Below are 16,768 nucleotides of genomic sequence, written 5' to 3' on the forward strand. Positions count from 1 at the left end.
GGCGGGGAGCAACGAGCACCCCCCACCCATGCTCTTTCCCCCGCAGCCGCTCCCAGACTCCCTCCTGCCCTCCGCCACGAGTCTTGAAGCTTCGTCACTGCCTCCTCCCCAACAGGGTGCTCCCAGGGGGCAGCTGGCCCCCCCCCCCCCGTCCCACCACCCGCACTCGCCTTTGGGCAGGCCCACCCTCTCCCTGCAGGCCTGGAGCTTGCTGGAGGTGCGGGGCGCTGGGCCCCCGGCAAGCTCCCCGGGGCCCGGGGCATGTGGGCTGTCCCCATGCACGGCCCTGGTCCAGGGCATGTCCTGTGCAGGGACATTCTGGCCTCCCAGGGCCCAGTGAGCCTCCCCGTGGGCCGAGCTGGCCGAGGAGGATGAAGCATCACTTCCTTCCCCAGGGCGCTGGCACGGCTGTCTTGGGGGGGACATGGGACCTGGCCCCGGCGGGGGGGGGGGCTGGTTCTGTGTGTCACTGGGCCTGAGTCACCGCAGCCTGGCTTCCCCCACCTGCCCCCCGGCCCAGGACCCCGGCCATAGTGGTGGGAAATGCTTTGCAGACTCTGCCCTGCAGCAAGAGGTGAGGGGCCGTGTGGACCCCTTGGGCCTCACCCACCTCGCCGGTCTCTCCCTTGTCCATCAGCAGACCGCTCCACGGGCGGGCGGCGGGTCCCTCTGCAGCCTGCAATGAGATCACCGCGGCCGGGCATGGTCCTCCCCGCAGGCAGAGCCCGGGGCAGAGGGGGCAAGGGGCAGCCCTGCCGCTGAGGCCGGGAACGGCTGGTGGGGGGCCGGGTGCAGGCACCACCCCAGGTCCAATGCCTCCCTCGGGTCCAGTGCCCTGAGCTGGGGCTGTGCCTGGGACCCGCTGTGTCACCGCAGGGGTCTGGCTCCTCTCCTCCGGAACCTTCCCTGCCGCCCCGCACCCTCGACGACCTCCCTCGGCCTTTCTGGTCACCACAGAAGGGGGTGACCACCATCGGAAGGGGGCACCTCCACACGGCTCTGTCAGAACCCACCTGTCTGTGGGCAGCTGCGAGCTGCAGGGGAGGGGACGGGGCTCAGAGGGGCGCCTGGAGCCCCATCCTGAGGAAGGGCAAGTCCCCTGGGCTCTGCCCACGACTCGCCCTTCAGCCTCTCTGGGCACTCGGGGCTCCAGGGGAGGGCGAGAGCAACGCCCTCTAGGGAAGTTTCTAGAATGCTGCAGGGGCTGGGGGCCAGGGGGGTGCAGACCCCCGCAGGGGGACATCTGGAAGGGGGGAGCCGGCCCTGGGCAGTGAGTGCCGCAGAGACCCCAAGGAGTCCGGCCGGGAGCCCAGAGTGAGGCCATCAGAGCATCTGCTCCCTTGGCTGTGGCCAGGAAGCGTCCCCGCGTCCCCCGGGTGGGCTGTGCAGGGGCCACTCACCTGTGCCGGCTGCGGGCTGGCCCTCCTGCCACACAGCGCCTTCTGCAGCGCCTCGTTCTCCACCTGGATGGCCCTGAGCACCGCCGAGGCGTCCTCCTCCCGGTCCTCCGCCGCCGGCACGGGCTTCCGGGTGGCCGAGAGGGGTCTCTCCCACCGGCTCCCGGGTCCTGGGGGGGTGCGGGGGGCTGAGATGGATTCTCGGGAAGCAGCGCAGAGGCCGCAGGCCTATGCTGAGGGACTTTCTTGGAGACCAACCGGCCTGCACTCTCCAGAAAGGCCGAGGGAGGTCGTCGCGGGTGAAGGGCGGGCGGCAGGGAAGGTTCCGGAGGAGAGGAGAGGAGCCAGACCCCTGCGGTGACACGGCGGGTCCCAGGCACAGCCCCAGCTCAGGGCCTTGGACCTGACGGAGACAGGCAGGTGGGGAAGGGCCCCTCCCTCTGGGCAATGGCAATGATTTCCCAAGGAACAGTGGTAGCAGTCACCCTGAAGTTGCCAACTTTGCAGAAAACAGGATCTAGAGCCTCCTAAGACACTTACCGGCCAGCAACAGCCCAGAGAGGGCAGGACCCCCACCCCGACAGGACAGACGCTCAGGAGAAAAGGAAGGCCAGGAAAGGAATTTCAAAGAGGACCATCACCACCCTCCACCCTTCCCCCCTTGGCAACCTCTCTAGCAACGGGCTTTTAGTTAGATACAAGCCCCACGTTCTGGGCGGCTTGGAAAAACCCGATAAAGGCCACCTTGAGCTAAGAAGGGCGCGCATATGCTGCCCGAGCCTGTGTGGCCGAGCACATGTGTCACCTCATCTCCCCTCCTGCAGTGTGGACTTTTCTATCCAGCGCTGGGGTGTGCGTGGGGCTCTCTCTGCCCTTGGAGAAGCCGCGTTCTCCCTTGAGTGTGTTACTCTCTCACTCCCTCTCCCTCCGTCCCCTTCCTAAAACCCTCCAAATAAAATCTGATTTTACTCCACTGCTCGTCTACTCCTGAAACTCTTTTCTGCGAGGCGAGACAAGAAACCCCTGGGTCCTGGGTGGCAGAGGCAGATAGGGAGAAAGTGACCATCTCTCTGCTCCCTACCTCACACAAGCCACGCGTGGGGCCCGCCGACGTCAGACCCTGTGGCCACCACGCCCAGCAGGTGTCCTCCGCCTCAGGAAATCCACTGGGGTCAAGGGCGAGGCCCCTGGGACTTGGCCTCCAGCCACGAGACCTACGTGCGCGGGTGCCACGGCCGGGAGCGTCCAGAGAAAGGGACAGCAAAAACGCCAAGTGCTTCGAGGTTTGAATCCCGTGAGTGAAGAGAGAGGGACGGGGTCACAGCGCCTGGGGCCACGCACGGCGGGCTCGGCTCCGGCCTGGGCACCAGCAGACCTGAGCCTCTCGACAAGAGCCTTCAGGCCACAGAGTGTGGCAGGAAGGGAAAGCGGCAGTTTTAGCGGAAGGGGAGTCATTTTTAGCTAATTATTTTTTTAAATTTGTTTTTGGGCCACGCCCAGTGGTGCTCAGGCTCCCTTCCGGCTCTGTGCTCAGGGATCGCCGGCCTGCTGGTCTATTGCTCCAGCCCTGGAGGTTACGGTCCTACTGTGTCCTTTTTGCCGGGAAACCAGGGTGGCGAAAGGGCTGCAGTGCTGCGGTGCTCTCTGGACATGACGTGCCCGAGAATATTTCCAAGAGAGATCAGGGCGCGTGCCCAGTAAGCTCCTGGGGCCGCCAGCACCACAGGGGTCAGGGGTCAGGGATCGGGGGTCAGGGGTCGGGCTGGGCAGCAGCGCATCTTCCTGCGCTTAACCGGGAGCCCGTTTGGCTGAGAGTCGCCAGCGGGCACCCTGGCCCGGGCACCATGGGACCTCAAATAAAGCCAAATTTACAGACCTCTGAAAAGCTTTCAGGTATAGCCATGCCACCGGACTGATATAGCCAGGACACCGGACTCCGAGCCAGGCTGTTTCACTTGGGGCGCCCAAGGGGGGGTGGGTGAGAGCCCTCCCCGCCCCAAGGGACCCGGTCCTGGCAGCTGAAAACCTCCAGAACCCAACTGCCGCCACGCTCAAGGCCGCTCCCCACACACTCGGGTCGAGCTATACATACAAGCATTTGTGGCTGCGCGACACATCATAAGACACTCCCGACCCGTTCTCCACAAGTACCACACCACACTGGATGGGGTTCAAGTAGCAGGCAACGAACCATAGAGGGAAGTATGCACTGTAGCACTGCAGTCCCCTTAGTCATCGATTTGTTCGAGCGGGCACCAGTAACGTCTCCATTGTGAGACTTGTTGTTACTGTTTTTGGCATATCGAATATGCCACGGGGAGCTGGCCAGGCTTTGCCGTGAGGGTGGGATACTCTCAGTAGCTTGCTGGGCTCTCCGAGAGGGATGGAGGAATAGAACCCAGGTCGGCTGCGTGCAAGGCAAATACCCTATCTGCTGTGCTACTGCTCCAGCCAAAGGGAAATATATATATATACATATATATGTACATGTACATATACATAGTTTCAGATATATATATATATATATGAAAGCTAACATCACTCAACTTTTAACAACATGTTAGTGATATTCTAAAGAATGTCTTAATGGCCCCAGCCAAAATATAACAATATTCACACTGTCTCCTCTATGGATACTTTTCTGCAGCATTTTCAGCGGTTTTCCATAATAGACAATACAAAATACGTTATTTCGGTTGTGCTTTGGGACAGGGCTTGGGGCTTGGGATGGAAACATCCCAAATCTGGTGGTGGGAAGGTGCCATGTTGGTGGGATTGGTGTTTGAATATTAACTGTAATCAAATATTGTGAACCACCTTATAAAATAAAAAATAAAATAAAAAATTTTACAAAAAGGTTTCAAAGGATGTGATGTGTTAAGAGCACCCGGCGAGAAGCTGCAGAGACCCCAGCATGCCCGCCAGGCCGGGCGCGAGAAGGCCTGGAGAGAAAGGCTCACCCCGGCGGCTGGGGTGGCTTCATGCCTGGGGAGGGGGGACAGGGGGAGGCTGGCCAAGGGGGCGAACAGCATGCTCGGGGGCTTGTGTTTGGTTCTTCCATACTGAAAAACAAACAAGACCCTTCGTGTCCCATGAAGCTGCTCAAAGCCAGGAGGGTCTCACCGAGCAAACTGCATCCCCTCGGCAAACACTGACCGAGTGGCCCTCGCCAGGCTCTGCTCTCCACAGGGCAGAGAGTGACCAGAGACCCGGGCCGCACTGGGTGAAGACACAGTGGACAGGACACTCAGGGCGGTGGGGGGATAAGAGTAGGGGAGGGATGTGGGTGCGGGGGGCTTCGGGGGCCTGGCAGAGACCTGGAGGCAGGGGAGGGGCGGGGAGGGACACAGGAGAGAGGACAGTGCGGGCAGCAGAGGCCTGGGAGAAGAAAGAGGGCAGTGGGCAGGGGCAGCACAGTCCTGGCTGCACTGAGGAAGGCTCAGTGGGTGTGATGGGCAATGCAAGGCCAGGGAGTGTCCGATAGCTACTCTTGGTGTTCAGGGGGCAGGATCTGACCAGTGTGGGCCCCAGGAAGACAGAGGTGAGGCAGCATCCGGGTCAGGGCAGAGAGAGATGGCAGAGCAGTGCCCATCTCTCTGGTAGACAGATGGAGGAGGCAGTGCCCAGGGAGGGAGACAGATGGCGGGGGCAGTGCCCAGGGGAGGGAGACAGGTGGAGGGGACAGTGCCAGGGGAGACAGACAGATGGAGGGGGCAGTGCCAGGGGAGGGAAACAGATGGCGGGGACAGTGCCCAGGGGAGGGAGACAGATGGAGGGAGCAGTGCCCAGGGGAGGGAGACAGATGGTGGGGACAGTGCCAGGGGAGGGAGACAGATGGAGGGGGCAATGCCTAGGGGAGGGAGACAGATGGAGGGGACAGTGTCCAGGGGAGGCAGACAGATGGAGGGGGCAATGCCTAGGGGAGGGAGACAGATGGAGGGGGCAGTGCCAGGGGAGGGAGACAGATGGTGGGGGCAGTGCCCAGGGGAGGGAGACAGATGGAGGGGGCAGTGCCCAGGGGAGGGAGACAGATGGAGGGGGCAATGCCTAGGGGAGTGAGACAGATGGAGGGGGCAGTGCCAGGGGAGGGAGACAGATGGTGGGGGCAGTGCCCAGGGGAGGGAGACAGATGGAGGGGGCAGTGCCCAGGGGAGGGAGACAGATGGAGGGGGCAATGCCTAGGGGAGGGAGACAGATGGAGGGGGCAGTGCCCAGGGGAGGGAGACAGATGGTGGGGACAGTGCCCAGGGAAGGGAGACAGATGGTGGGGACAGTGCCCAGGGGAGGGAGACAGATGGAGGGGGCAATGCCTAGGGGAGGGAGACAGATGGTGGGGGCAGTGCCAGGGGAGGGAGACAGATGGAAGTGGCCATGCCCGGGGGAGGGAGACAGATGGTTGAGACAGTGCTGGGGGAGGGAGACAGATGGAGGGGGCCATGCCCGGGGGAGGGAGACAGATGGTTGAGACAGTGCTGGGGGAGGGAGACAGATGGAGGGGGCCATGCCCGGGGGAGGGAGATAGATGGTTGAGACAGTGCTGGGGGAGGGAGACAGATGGCAGGGGCAGTGCCCAGGGGAGACAGATGGAGGAGGCAGTGCCCAGGGGAGGGCAAAGCTTTGGAGGGACACAGGCTGTGGTCAGTCTGGCAGGAAACAGGGTGAGAGAATGGGACTCTCTGAGAGTGACCCCTGGGGTTCTGGCGCCTGAGGAAGTGGATCCCACCCATGCTCCCCACCGCGAGACTGAGGGGTTGCAGGCAGAGCAGGTGCAATCATGAGCCTGGCAGCTGCGTGGGTTGGCTGGCAAGTGCACGCGTACACACACACACACACAGCACACAAGAGTACACAAGCATACACATACACACAGGCACACACACATACACACAGGCACACACACACACACACAGGGCCATACACATATATATGCACACACATACACATAGACCCAGCATACATCTATACACACACGGGCATATATGTATACACACAGAGGCATACATGTATACATACATATACACATGGGCATACATGTACACACGCGCACACACATACGCTTATGCACACTGTGAGGTTGGGGGTGACAAGGTCCCCATGAGTAGTAGCCTGTGTGGGAACACACGTCACCCCACGGGCTAGCCTAGTGGGGCGCCCCAAGCTTTGTGCCCACCCACCCTGGTGCAAGGCCTGCGGGAGACCAGCACCCTGCAAGCCTGCACCTTCCGGGCCTCTGCTCTGATTACAGTGCTCCTTCAAATGAGCTGTGAGTCGCTGCATCAAGCACTGCCTTGGCAGGAGGGAAGGGAGCGGACCCAGCTGCCCTCCAGTGGGCCACACTGGGCTGGACAGTGGGCCGGACAGAGACCAGGGACTGCGGCTAAAGCCAGGGCCCCAGGGGAGGGGCTGAGGTGCCCCGGGCACAGAGCGTGAGGAGGGGCCGGGAGGGGAGCCCGTGGGCGCCGTCAGCCTCCCGGCCTGCCCCGTGACCAGGCCCGGAACGGCAGCCCTGCCTACGGCATCTCCTGGGACTGGGTGTGAGGAGGCGCCCGGGGGGGCTTGGGGTCCCGGGAGGACAGAGAAAGGAGGCACAGGGGAGGAAGCACGTGGCAGGGAAGAAGTCGAGGGTTGCTGGAGCACAGACGGCTGCGGTGGGGACCGACCCCGGCCAGGGCAGGGCAGACACCGCTGACGGGGGTCAGGGGACTGGGCAGGAGGAAGGGCGAGAGAGGCAGGCAGGGCCGGGGACACCCGAGGGGGCGAGGGGAGGCAGGGGCCGTGAGGGGTGAGGCCTGTGTCCACAGGGCGACAGGGCAGACCCTCCCGGGGCCGGCCTGTCCCTGGGTCTGTCCCTGGGGAACCCAAGGCCCTCTCAAATCGGGGTCTAACTCCATCCCTGCAGCAGCAGCAAGGGTGGGCAGTGATGGAACAAACAGGCTGAGTAGCGGAAGCCGCTGGTTCCACAAAGGGTGCAGGGGGGAGGGGAGGAGAGAGAAGGAGAGAGAGGGGAAGGGAGAGAGGAGAGAGAGGAGAGAGAGAGACAGGGAGACAGAGAAGGAGAGAGGGACAGAGAGAGGAGAGAGGGAGGGAGGAAGGAAGAAAGAAGGAGACGAAGAAAGGGAGGGAGGGGGAGAGAGAGACAGGAGGGTGAGCTGTCTCTGCCCTCTCTACTGTCTCTGCCGTCTCTGCGTTTGCTGGGGAGGGGGGTGGGGGCACGCCGCGTGTCTGGCTCTGGCCTTGCCAGCTCCTGGGCTCAGGGTGGAGCCGGTCCTGGACTCCGCGGAGTCTGGGAAGGGGCAGCCCCTGCCTCTAAACCAGGAAGTGGGCCCCCGTGAGCCCCTGGGGGCGTCTCTGCCGCTGCCCAAGGCTGGAACACCGGTTTCAAAGTGGGTTCCCGAGGCCAGGAACACCACCGGCATGCACCAAGTACTTGTTAGAACTTCAAAGTTCCCTGCCAGATGCACTGAGTCAGAAATGCAGCAGGAGGGGGGCAGCCTGCTCTGGAAACATATCCGTGGCACGCTCCCATTCGAGGACCACGGGGCTAGAGCACAGCAGAGCCAAGTGACGGAGAAGCAGCTTCCTGTGACTCGCCCAGGCCCCTGGATCCCACCAAGCCTGCAGCCGGCCCCCAGCACCTGGTCCCTCACGCCCGCAACCAGACCCCTGACCCCCAGGCTCCAGCCCCGCTCAGCCCTGCGAGTGACACATGGCTTGGGGTTCTGGCTGTTCACGACACTGCTCAGACGCCACAGAGCCCTGAACTCCGGCTGACCGGTCTTCCCCACACGCCCTGGCGCTGCGTGACGGCAGGGCGGGGCCTTGTCCGGGGAAGCCGGGCTCAGCGGTGACGCCGCTTCTCGAGAGCATGCTGGTACCTCGGGCGGTGACCTTCGCATCCGAGTCTAATGTTCTCTCGGAGACAACGAGGCTGGGGGCGTGGGGAAGCTTCCAGCAGGGCTTCTGAAGGCAGGGGCGTGAGGCCCCCCGCAGCAGACTGGGAAGCCGCAGTGACGGAGGGGACAGGCTCCCGGGGAGGGCGCTGACGGATGCTAACGCCACGGTGAGGAGGAAGCCCCTGGAGAGGGCCCCGGGGAGAAGCCGTCCTCCGAAGGGCGCAGGTCCCGGAGCCACTTCCGGGACGGCAGACCAGCAGGAATGAATGGGAGCGTCCTCCCCGGAACTGCCCGAGTGCCCCGTGCCCCCTGGCCACCGACTGCGCCAACCCCAGCAGCAGCACGACAAAAAGGAAAGGAACGTGCAAGAAGAAACGGTCAAATAGGCAGTGGAGAGACACGAGGGAAGGGGGCGGGCGGGAGGGAGAAGGAACAGGGGCCCCACGCTAGGGAAGTGCCCCCCACACACCCCAACCCTGCCCCAACTCCACAAACAGCTGCCGGCCCGGAGACGGAGCAGAGAGAGCACTGGCGTCAGGGCGAGAGTCGGCCGGGCACGGCCAGGCGCGCGGACACAGGAAGGTTAACCGTGCGGAAAACGCCGACTCGGAAAACGCCGACGCATACGGGCTGCGGAAGACGGATGATGATGTCACGAGGGAGAATGGAAACGCTCAACGTTAACCGCGTTGGGGCCGGGAGGGGGACCGGTGGCAGCGGGGGGGTGGGGGAGGGCTGCACGGCCCCTCTGCCAAATGAGAAGCCGCAAACTTGCTCATTTAAAACGGAGCCACTAATAAGTCAAGAATGCATTCTGCAATCTCTGGTAATGAGTAAAGGAATAATGAGGGAATATGTAACTAACTAGCTAATGGGCGGGGGGCGGGGGGCGGCGGGGAAGAAGGATATATAAGCCGTCCATCCAAAGGGGTGCCAGGAAGGAGAGGAAAGAGGGACATAAAACAGGCAGAACGAATAAAAAGCAAACACCACGAGCGTAGATTTAAGCTCAAATAGATCAGCAATTACATTAAACGTAAATGGACTAAATGTGACCATTAAAACACATAGATTGTTAAGGGGATAAAAATAAAACCCAATTACAGGCTGCTTACCAGATAACAAACAAACAAACCGAAAAATGCGAGGCGGCCCGGAGTGCCAAGGAGGAAGGGTGGGGAGGCGGGCGGCCGGGAGCAGGAGCGACGGGAAGACACGGCGGGCAGCAGCAAGGGCTCGGCTCACGGGCAGAGACAGGCAGCTGCTCTCAGGGGAGCCCCAGTTATGTAACGGGGTGGGGGCATCTCTGCCCCGGGGCACCCCCTGAGGTGGGGAGGTGCCTGGGTGCATCCCGGCAAGTCTGAGGTTCAGACTCAGCCTGTTTCTGGTGCTGGGAAACGCGTTTCCCTAAGACGACGCACAGCCAGCTGCTGGGCCACAGGCCACAGGCCATGGGCCACGACGGGAGGCTGCTCTCGGTGCCCAGTCGGGGGCTCTGCCCAGCTGCGCTTCTGCAACCCGGCGAGGCTCGGCCCTGGGCAACTCGTGGCTGTGCCGTGGCTCTCTGGGGCCCGTCTTCGGGGTGGGAAGGCGACGGCGAGGCAAAGGCTCCCGACTTCCTCGCTGCCTTCTGAGGGGAGCCGGCATTGAACGGCCGGCCGCTGACCTCGGCGGGGAGGGGGTGGGGCTGGGCACAGGCACTTGGCGGGAGGCCGGTGGGGCACTGCCCCGGGCCCAGCAAGCCCGGGACCCCCGACTCTATCTGACGGTTCTCACCGCATCCCGCCCCCCCCCCCCTTCTCGTGTGCAGTGGACCAAGGCAGATCTCTAGGCCACGGGGTGAGAGTCGGGGGAGTGCAGGGCCCCAGACGCACAGCAGGGTTTGCGAGGGCGGCCGAGGGGGCAGTCGCCCAGCGTGACTGGGGACCTAGCCAGGGACACAGGACACAGGACACAGAAGTGTGGGGATGGCTGCAGGCCTGGGGCAGGGAGCAAGGCCCGGACCCCAGGCCCTATGGCTCCACCAGAAGGAGGTGGTCCTCGGGCTGGTCCTCGGGGCCTCCAGGCCAAGGGAGCTGCTCCCACCACCCTTGCCGCCCCCCATCGGCCTGCCTGGCACCCAGCACCGAGCCCTCCCCCAAAAGCTCATCCTCAGCCCGGCCACCCAGGGCCCCCGGCCAGGCAGAGCTCCCGAGGAATTGTTCCAGGAGGCAGCCTTTCTGGCCCCCTCCCTGGGGTCCCCGGGCAGAAAAGTCTCGCAGCCCCGAATCCCGGTCTCCCGGCAACTCCCGGGGCGGCGTGAACACGGGCCGCATTTACACAGCACAGAGCAAACCCGGGCAACTAAGAGGTGGCGACTGTGGTCATTTCTCCCTCCTCCCGCCCTGCCCTGAGCTGCAGGGACCCCGCGGTGAGTCTCGGACCCTGACCTGAAACCCCCTTTTCTTTTTTTTCTTTTGCTTTTTGGGTTACACCCAGTGATGCTCAGGGGTTACTCCTGGCTCTGCACTCAGGAATTATCCCTGGCCGTGCTTGGGGGACCATATGGGATGCTGGGAATCGAACCCAGGTTGGCCGTGTGCAAGGCAAACGCCCTACCCGCTGTGCTATCTATCACTCCAGCCCCAACCCTTTTCTTTTCTTTAAGCCAAATTTTATTTAAAGTCTTTTTAAAATTTAATTTTATTTTACTTTTGGGGTCACACTCAGTGATGCCCACGGGTTACTCCTGGCTCTGCACTCAGGAATTGCTCCTGGCGGTGCTCGGGGGCCATATGGGATGCCGGGGATCGAACCCAGGTCAGCCGCACGCAAGGCAAACTCCTTCCCCACTGGGCTATCACTCCAGCCCCACCTCTAACCCTCTGACCTCTAACCTCCAGCAGGGCTGGTTTCCCCCATCAGACTCCGGCAGGAAAAAGCCCCTCTGGTTCGGGGTGGCCGGAGGGCTGGACGCTGGGACTCCTGCAGGTCTCTGGTCGCAGAAACAGGAGCAAGTGCCCCCAGGCCCCCACCAGCCATAGCAGCCCCAGGTTTGGGCAGGGGGACTCAGGCCAGGTGCCCTGCCAGCAGCCCCCAGCAGCGGGGGTGGTCTGTGGGCAGGGGGCATGCCCGGGGCCAGGCCTCCCCTGGCTCCTTCCTCTGCCCGAGTCACCCGCTGTGGGCCTCCCTCCCTCCCACTGACAGGGGGCGTCACAGAGCAGTGCCCAGGGGCGAGGGCCAAGGATTCTAAGTCTCTGGGCCTGGATAGCTACGGATCCCTGTGTGCAGGCTCATGTCTCATGAGAGCAGCAGACACCCGCTCCCCCATCAGTGCTCCCCAGGCGGTACTCCCCATCAGTGCTCCCCAGGGAACTGAGCACACAGGAGCATGGTACTTGAGAAAGGCACCCGACACACTCATTTGAGAGCAAAGACAAGGGTAACGGGAGTGCTCAATTATCATCATATCTCGGCCAAGGAAGATTTAGAAAATGGCCCTAACGGCTCCCTTGGTGGGTCCACAGGAACCTGGGCAGACCAGGTGGTGGGCGTGTCTGGAGGCTGGAGTAGAGCAGCGTGTGCCGTGTGCCGTGAAGGGCAGGTGAGTCTCTGGGCCCGGCCCCCCACCCCCCCGCCAGCCCGGCTGCATCCGTCCTGCCCGCCCCGCCGCCCTCACACGGGACACTGGCCCCTCCTGGCCCCTCCTGCGGCCCATCCTGATGTGGCCGTCACGTGACGGGGGCAGGGCCGCTTACGGGACCCCTCCATTCTCTCCCCTGCCCTTGGCTTCCCTGACCGGGACCCTCTCGGTGGACCCCCATCTCCTGCCCTCGGGCCCGACCCGTTCCAGCCTCTGTCTACATTTCAGAGGAAACAGCCCGCTGAGCGCGTGGGGCTAACACAGCATAAATTCCCTGCTCTCCCTCCGCGCCCTGGGCCCCGTCGGGAAGGGAAGAGGGAGCCGGGCGGGTGCGAGTAAATCCTGCTTCTACAGCTTTACGAGCGAGCACTTGGGCCTTCCCAGCCGACTGGGCCAAAATTCCTCAACAACTGACAGTGGATGTGTCAGACTCCATCTGTGCATGAGCCGATTCCCTGTTAGCTCAAAAACACTCCCCCTACGCCCACACACGTGCACACACATACATGTATGGACACACACACATGCACACACATGTACAGGCACACAGGCATGGGTGCCCAAGTATGTACACACGTACATACATATATACAGGCACAGGCACAATGAGCACCTATACACGCACACATGCACACACATCCATGTGCATGCACACACACAACTACCTATGCAGGCACGCATGTGTGTGTACACACATGCACATACATGTACAGGCACACACAAGCACCTACACATGCATGCATGTGTACAGGCATAGGCACATGTGAACACCTGTGCACGCACACAAGTACACACGTACAGGAACTTGCAGCACACGTACCTATCCATTCACACTTACACACACACACCCCTCCCCTTGGTGGTCTTCCACTGTGGGTTCTCGGGCCTTGGAGACAATGGCGACGGGGTGAGACCGTGCGCACCACGCGCCCCCGACCTCTTACTTGAGCACGGCTTCTCCTGCTCCGGGAGCACCGCGGGCGTCAGCGGGTGCAGGGTCGGCTCCGACTTGCTGGGGATGAAGACCTCGGCGTTCTCCTTCCGCTTCGCAGACAGGATCCTTTCCTTGCGAGCACCTGCGGCGAGGCAGCTGCTCGTCAGACGCCAAACCCCGCGGGCCGGGCAGGGCCGGGACACTCACTCGATCCGCTCGCTCTCCCGTGCACGCAAATATCTGCCAACCCCCTCTCGTCAGGCACCACCAGTCTGGGACCAGAGACGCGTGAAATGCAGACAGCAACACAGGCGGGCCAAGCCACGGGGCGCCCAGCACCTCGTTTCGGTCACTCAGTGAAGCGCTCCTGGACACACAGATTTCCAGATTTCTGAACACGGGGGCACATCTTACAAACAAGGGGGCGGCGGTTCTGACATAAGTCAACAGGCCACAACAGGAGACAAATCAGGGCTGGACAGGCCTGTGCAATGCAGGGTCATCCTCAAGGTGCCCACAGCTCAGCCTGTGGGGCGGGAGGGGGGGACCGGAGAGCAGGCAGGGCAGCGGGGCCGAGTGCTGTCCACCCCAGGGCCATGGAGGACGTGGCCAGTGTGTGCATGGGGCCCGAGCCGGGTGGTAAGACCCAGGGACATGACATGTCCGAGCTGTGACAGCCGGGGGTGGACGCAGCAGGTGTGAGGCTGGGCGGGCACGGGGGAGGGCGCCAGACAGAGGGGCCCCCAGCCACGCTTCAGAGCCAAGAGCGCTTCTGCACCAGCCCGGCACGGGAGGTGATTCCAGATGGCACCTGGGCTGACGCTTCTTAAGCTGTTACACACAGCGATGTGCACGGAGAGCACGCCACCGGCCACTCAGACCCTCGACTGTCACGGCTGCAGACACGCCCAGAATTGCAAAAGGAAAAAGGAGAAAGACTGGCGAGGGAGGAGAGACGGAGGGATGGAAGAGAACAGGAGGGAAGGAAGAGAGGGAGGGAGGGGGGAAGAAATTTATATATTTTTAATTTGGGGGGGGGTGTTTCACACCTGGCCCCAAAGGAACTATTTCAAATAACATTTAAACAATGGTGCCAGTGGTTGGCCAAGAAACAGCAAGAGACGTGGGAGCTCGCAGATGGGTCAAGTTGGAGGAAAGGTTTTAGGGCTCTTTAAGAGCTGGAGAAGGGGCAGCAGGAACTGCAGGTGAGAAAGCAATCCTGGGGGGGTGCAAGGCGGTGGGGAAGGGAAAAGCCTCTGCAGGGAGAGGAGCGGCCTCCGAGCCTGTGAAGATGGTCTGCGAAGATGGTGGTCCCTGAGTCTGTAAAGGCGGGAACTCATGGTCTCTGCAGACAGGGGTCCAGGGGGCTCTCAGCCCGGGAAGGCGGCAGCACCTTCAAGGGCAGCGAGAGAACGTCTGCAGCCTGGGGAAGTCTCTCTGCCTTCCTGCGGCGGCTCGCTAGCTGCTGCCGCAAACAGGGACCCGTGGGTGACTGAGGGCTGCCTCCTGTCGAGCGAGCCTGGAGACTCAAATGACCACCAGTGTGGCGCCCCAAGCTCAAACACAGCGTCACGTTCCTCTGCCCTCTGGGGCAGAGACGATGCAGGATCATGACCTCACACCCCAAATAAAACGATGTCAGCATCTGGATCCCTGGAAGCTGTGGTGAATCTTTAGAAGGCAAAGGGTGTAGGACTGGCCGGCTCAGAGCAGCTGCCCTGAGAGGCTGACTGAGCCACGGAGCACCCGGCGGCTCTCAGAAAAGAGCAGGGCAGTGTTCAATGGGGGGGTGCTCAGGGGACAGAGCGTGGGGCTTACTGTGGTGTACAGAGGGTGGGGCTCACTGAGGTGAGAGTGGGGGTTCACTGAGGTAAGAGTGGGAATTTACAGAGGTTTATGGAGAGTGAGGCTCACTGAGGTGAGAGGCTCACTGAAGTAAGAGTGGGGTTCACTGAGGTGAGAGGCTCACTGAAGTAAGAGTGGACTTCACTGAGGTAAGGATGGGGTTCACTGAGGTAAGATTAGGGCTCACTGAGACAAGAGTGGGGTTCACTGAGGTAAAAGTGTGGCTCATTTGAGGTGTGTAGAGAGTGGGACTCACTGAGGTAAGAGTGAACTTCACTGAGATGAGTGGGGCTCAGTGAGGCGAGAATGGCGTTCACTGAGGTGAGACTGGGGCTCACTGAGGTGAGACTGGGGCTCACTGAGGTGAGCGTAGGGTTCACTGTGTTGGACGAAGAGTGGAGTTCACTGTGGCGGAGGGAGAGTGGGGTTCACCATAGTAGACAATGGAATTTACTGCCTCATGCTGACAGCACACTGGCTGATCTGCCTCCCTTGGGTGCGGGGTCCCCCCAAAGCTGAATTCCAGGCACCCCAGAGCATGCTACCCTGCAAGGCGCAGAGAGCCCGAGTGGGGTGGTCCGTGGGGCAGAGCTCACCCGTGGAAGCCGGGTTGAATTCCAGCATCACGAGGGAGTCGGGGCCCGGGGGAGGGCGCCTCTCTGTCTCGGGGTCTTCTGCCAACTCCTTCTGCACCCGGTCCCCGCTGAAAAGAGCGGGGCCGTCTCCGGGCTGGTCCCCCGGCTCGGGCTCCGAGAACACGTCCTCCTCGATGGAGTCGTACTCGTCACTGCTGGCCCCGTCCTTCCCCTGCTGCAGGCTTTTCCTCAGCTCCAGGCTTTTCCTCAGCTCCTGTTGAGTGCACAAAGGAGACAGAAACATGAACTACAGGACTCGGAGAGAACCCGGCTGATGGCGGAGGCACAGGTGGCCCCGACACGGCGGCCAAGCCCCCCCCCCCCGCACCCTGAGGAGCAGCGTGAGAGACTCAGTCAGACCCACCCCGCTTCGCATCCCCAGCACGACATGAGACCCTCCGGCGCCAGGCACGCTTCTCCAGAGCCAGCCACGAGCGCGAGAAACAGCCCCGTCCCGACACCCCCGCCCGGAGGGAGCCTGAGGAGGCAGCCAGCCCCACCAAACGCCTCCCACCCCCACTTCCTGTGTCGCCGGGCCCCCGGCCCAGGGGCTCTCAGGGTCCTGGCTCTCGGGGAAACCGCTTCCGCACTGGGGCACGAAGGCCACCGAAGGCCACAAGTCGAAAGAACCAGGTGAAGAGCGCCGCAGGGCCAGGTGCCACCCGGGTGCCGGGCACCGGGTGGCTCTGGTCAGCCTCTGGGGGAGGCGCCACCCCGCTGTGAGCTGAGCCAGTCACTGTCGCCAATGGCCCTCCCTGGCAGTTGGGCTGTGGCACTTAGAGCGCCAACCCTCCAACCACAAAACCAGGCCCTCCTCACTGACCGGTCCCCAAGCTGGGGGAGCAGGAGCCCCCCCACACCGCCTGAAGGTGCCTTGGCCCGGGGGTCCTGAGACTCTGCATTTGTTGGTTTGTCTTTGGGCTACCCCTGGTGGTGCTCAGGGCTTACTCGTGGCTCTGTGCTCAGGGACCACCATGGGTGGGCTCAGGGGGGGCAATATGGGGTACCAGGGATCACACCTGTGTGTCCCCTAGGGGGGTGGGCGCAAGGCAGGTGCCCTCCCCGCTGGGCTATCGCTCCGCGCCTGGGAATCTGCATTTCTAACAGGGCGGTCAGTGCTGCTGCTACTGCAGGGAGTCGGACCCGACTAAGCAATCCCAGGCCCCACGGGATCCTGGGGGTCCTGGGACCCCAGAGAGAAGTCAGGGCGCTCACGAGCCCATCTGTCACCGCCTGCTCACCCTCCCGAGGGCCCGTCTCGTGAGACTGTGGTGTTCTTATGGGCAAGCTGAGGGTGAAACCAGACGCTCAGAAGCGAAGTGAGGCATGGCTACATTCCCGGGGGGCTGAGGCGGTGTGAACTGGGGGAAGGAGGGGGTAGTGCCACACCAGCCCAGACGCCACAGAGTTCCGAGAAAATGAGACGCGTGAAGCAAAGAGTC

The 16,768-nt window shown here is 62.4% G+C and overlaps 1 protein-coding gene across 1 annotated transcript in view; it reads right to left on the reverse strand.

Annotated features, from left to right (window-relative positions):
• Positions 1-16,768, reverse strand: part of KATNIP (katanin interacting protein) — a 109,232-nt gene that overhangs the window by 32,758 nt on the left and 59,706 nt on the right. Inside the window, exons 7-10 of the mRNA XM_055136032.1 lie at positions 15,288-15,540; positions 12,857-12,988; positions 1,401-1,567; positions 611-676 (exon numbers count right to left, since the gene is read on the reverse strand). Of these exons, the coding sequence (XP_054992007.1) occupies positions 611-676; positions 1,401-1,567; positions 12,857-12,988; positions 15,288-15,540 (618 nt within the window). The remainder of the gene's footprint in view (positions 1-610; positions 677-1,400; positions 1,568-12,856; positions 12,989-15,287; positions 15,541-16,768) is intronic.

This window comes from Sorex araneus, chromosome 4 (assembly GCF_027595985.1).
Source record: "Sorex araneus isolate mSorAra2 chromosome 4, mSorAra2.pri, whole genome shotgun sequence".
NCBI classification, from domain to species: Eukaryota; Metazoa; Chordata; class Mammalia; order Eulipotyphla; family Soricidae; genus Sorex; species Sorex araneus.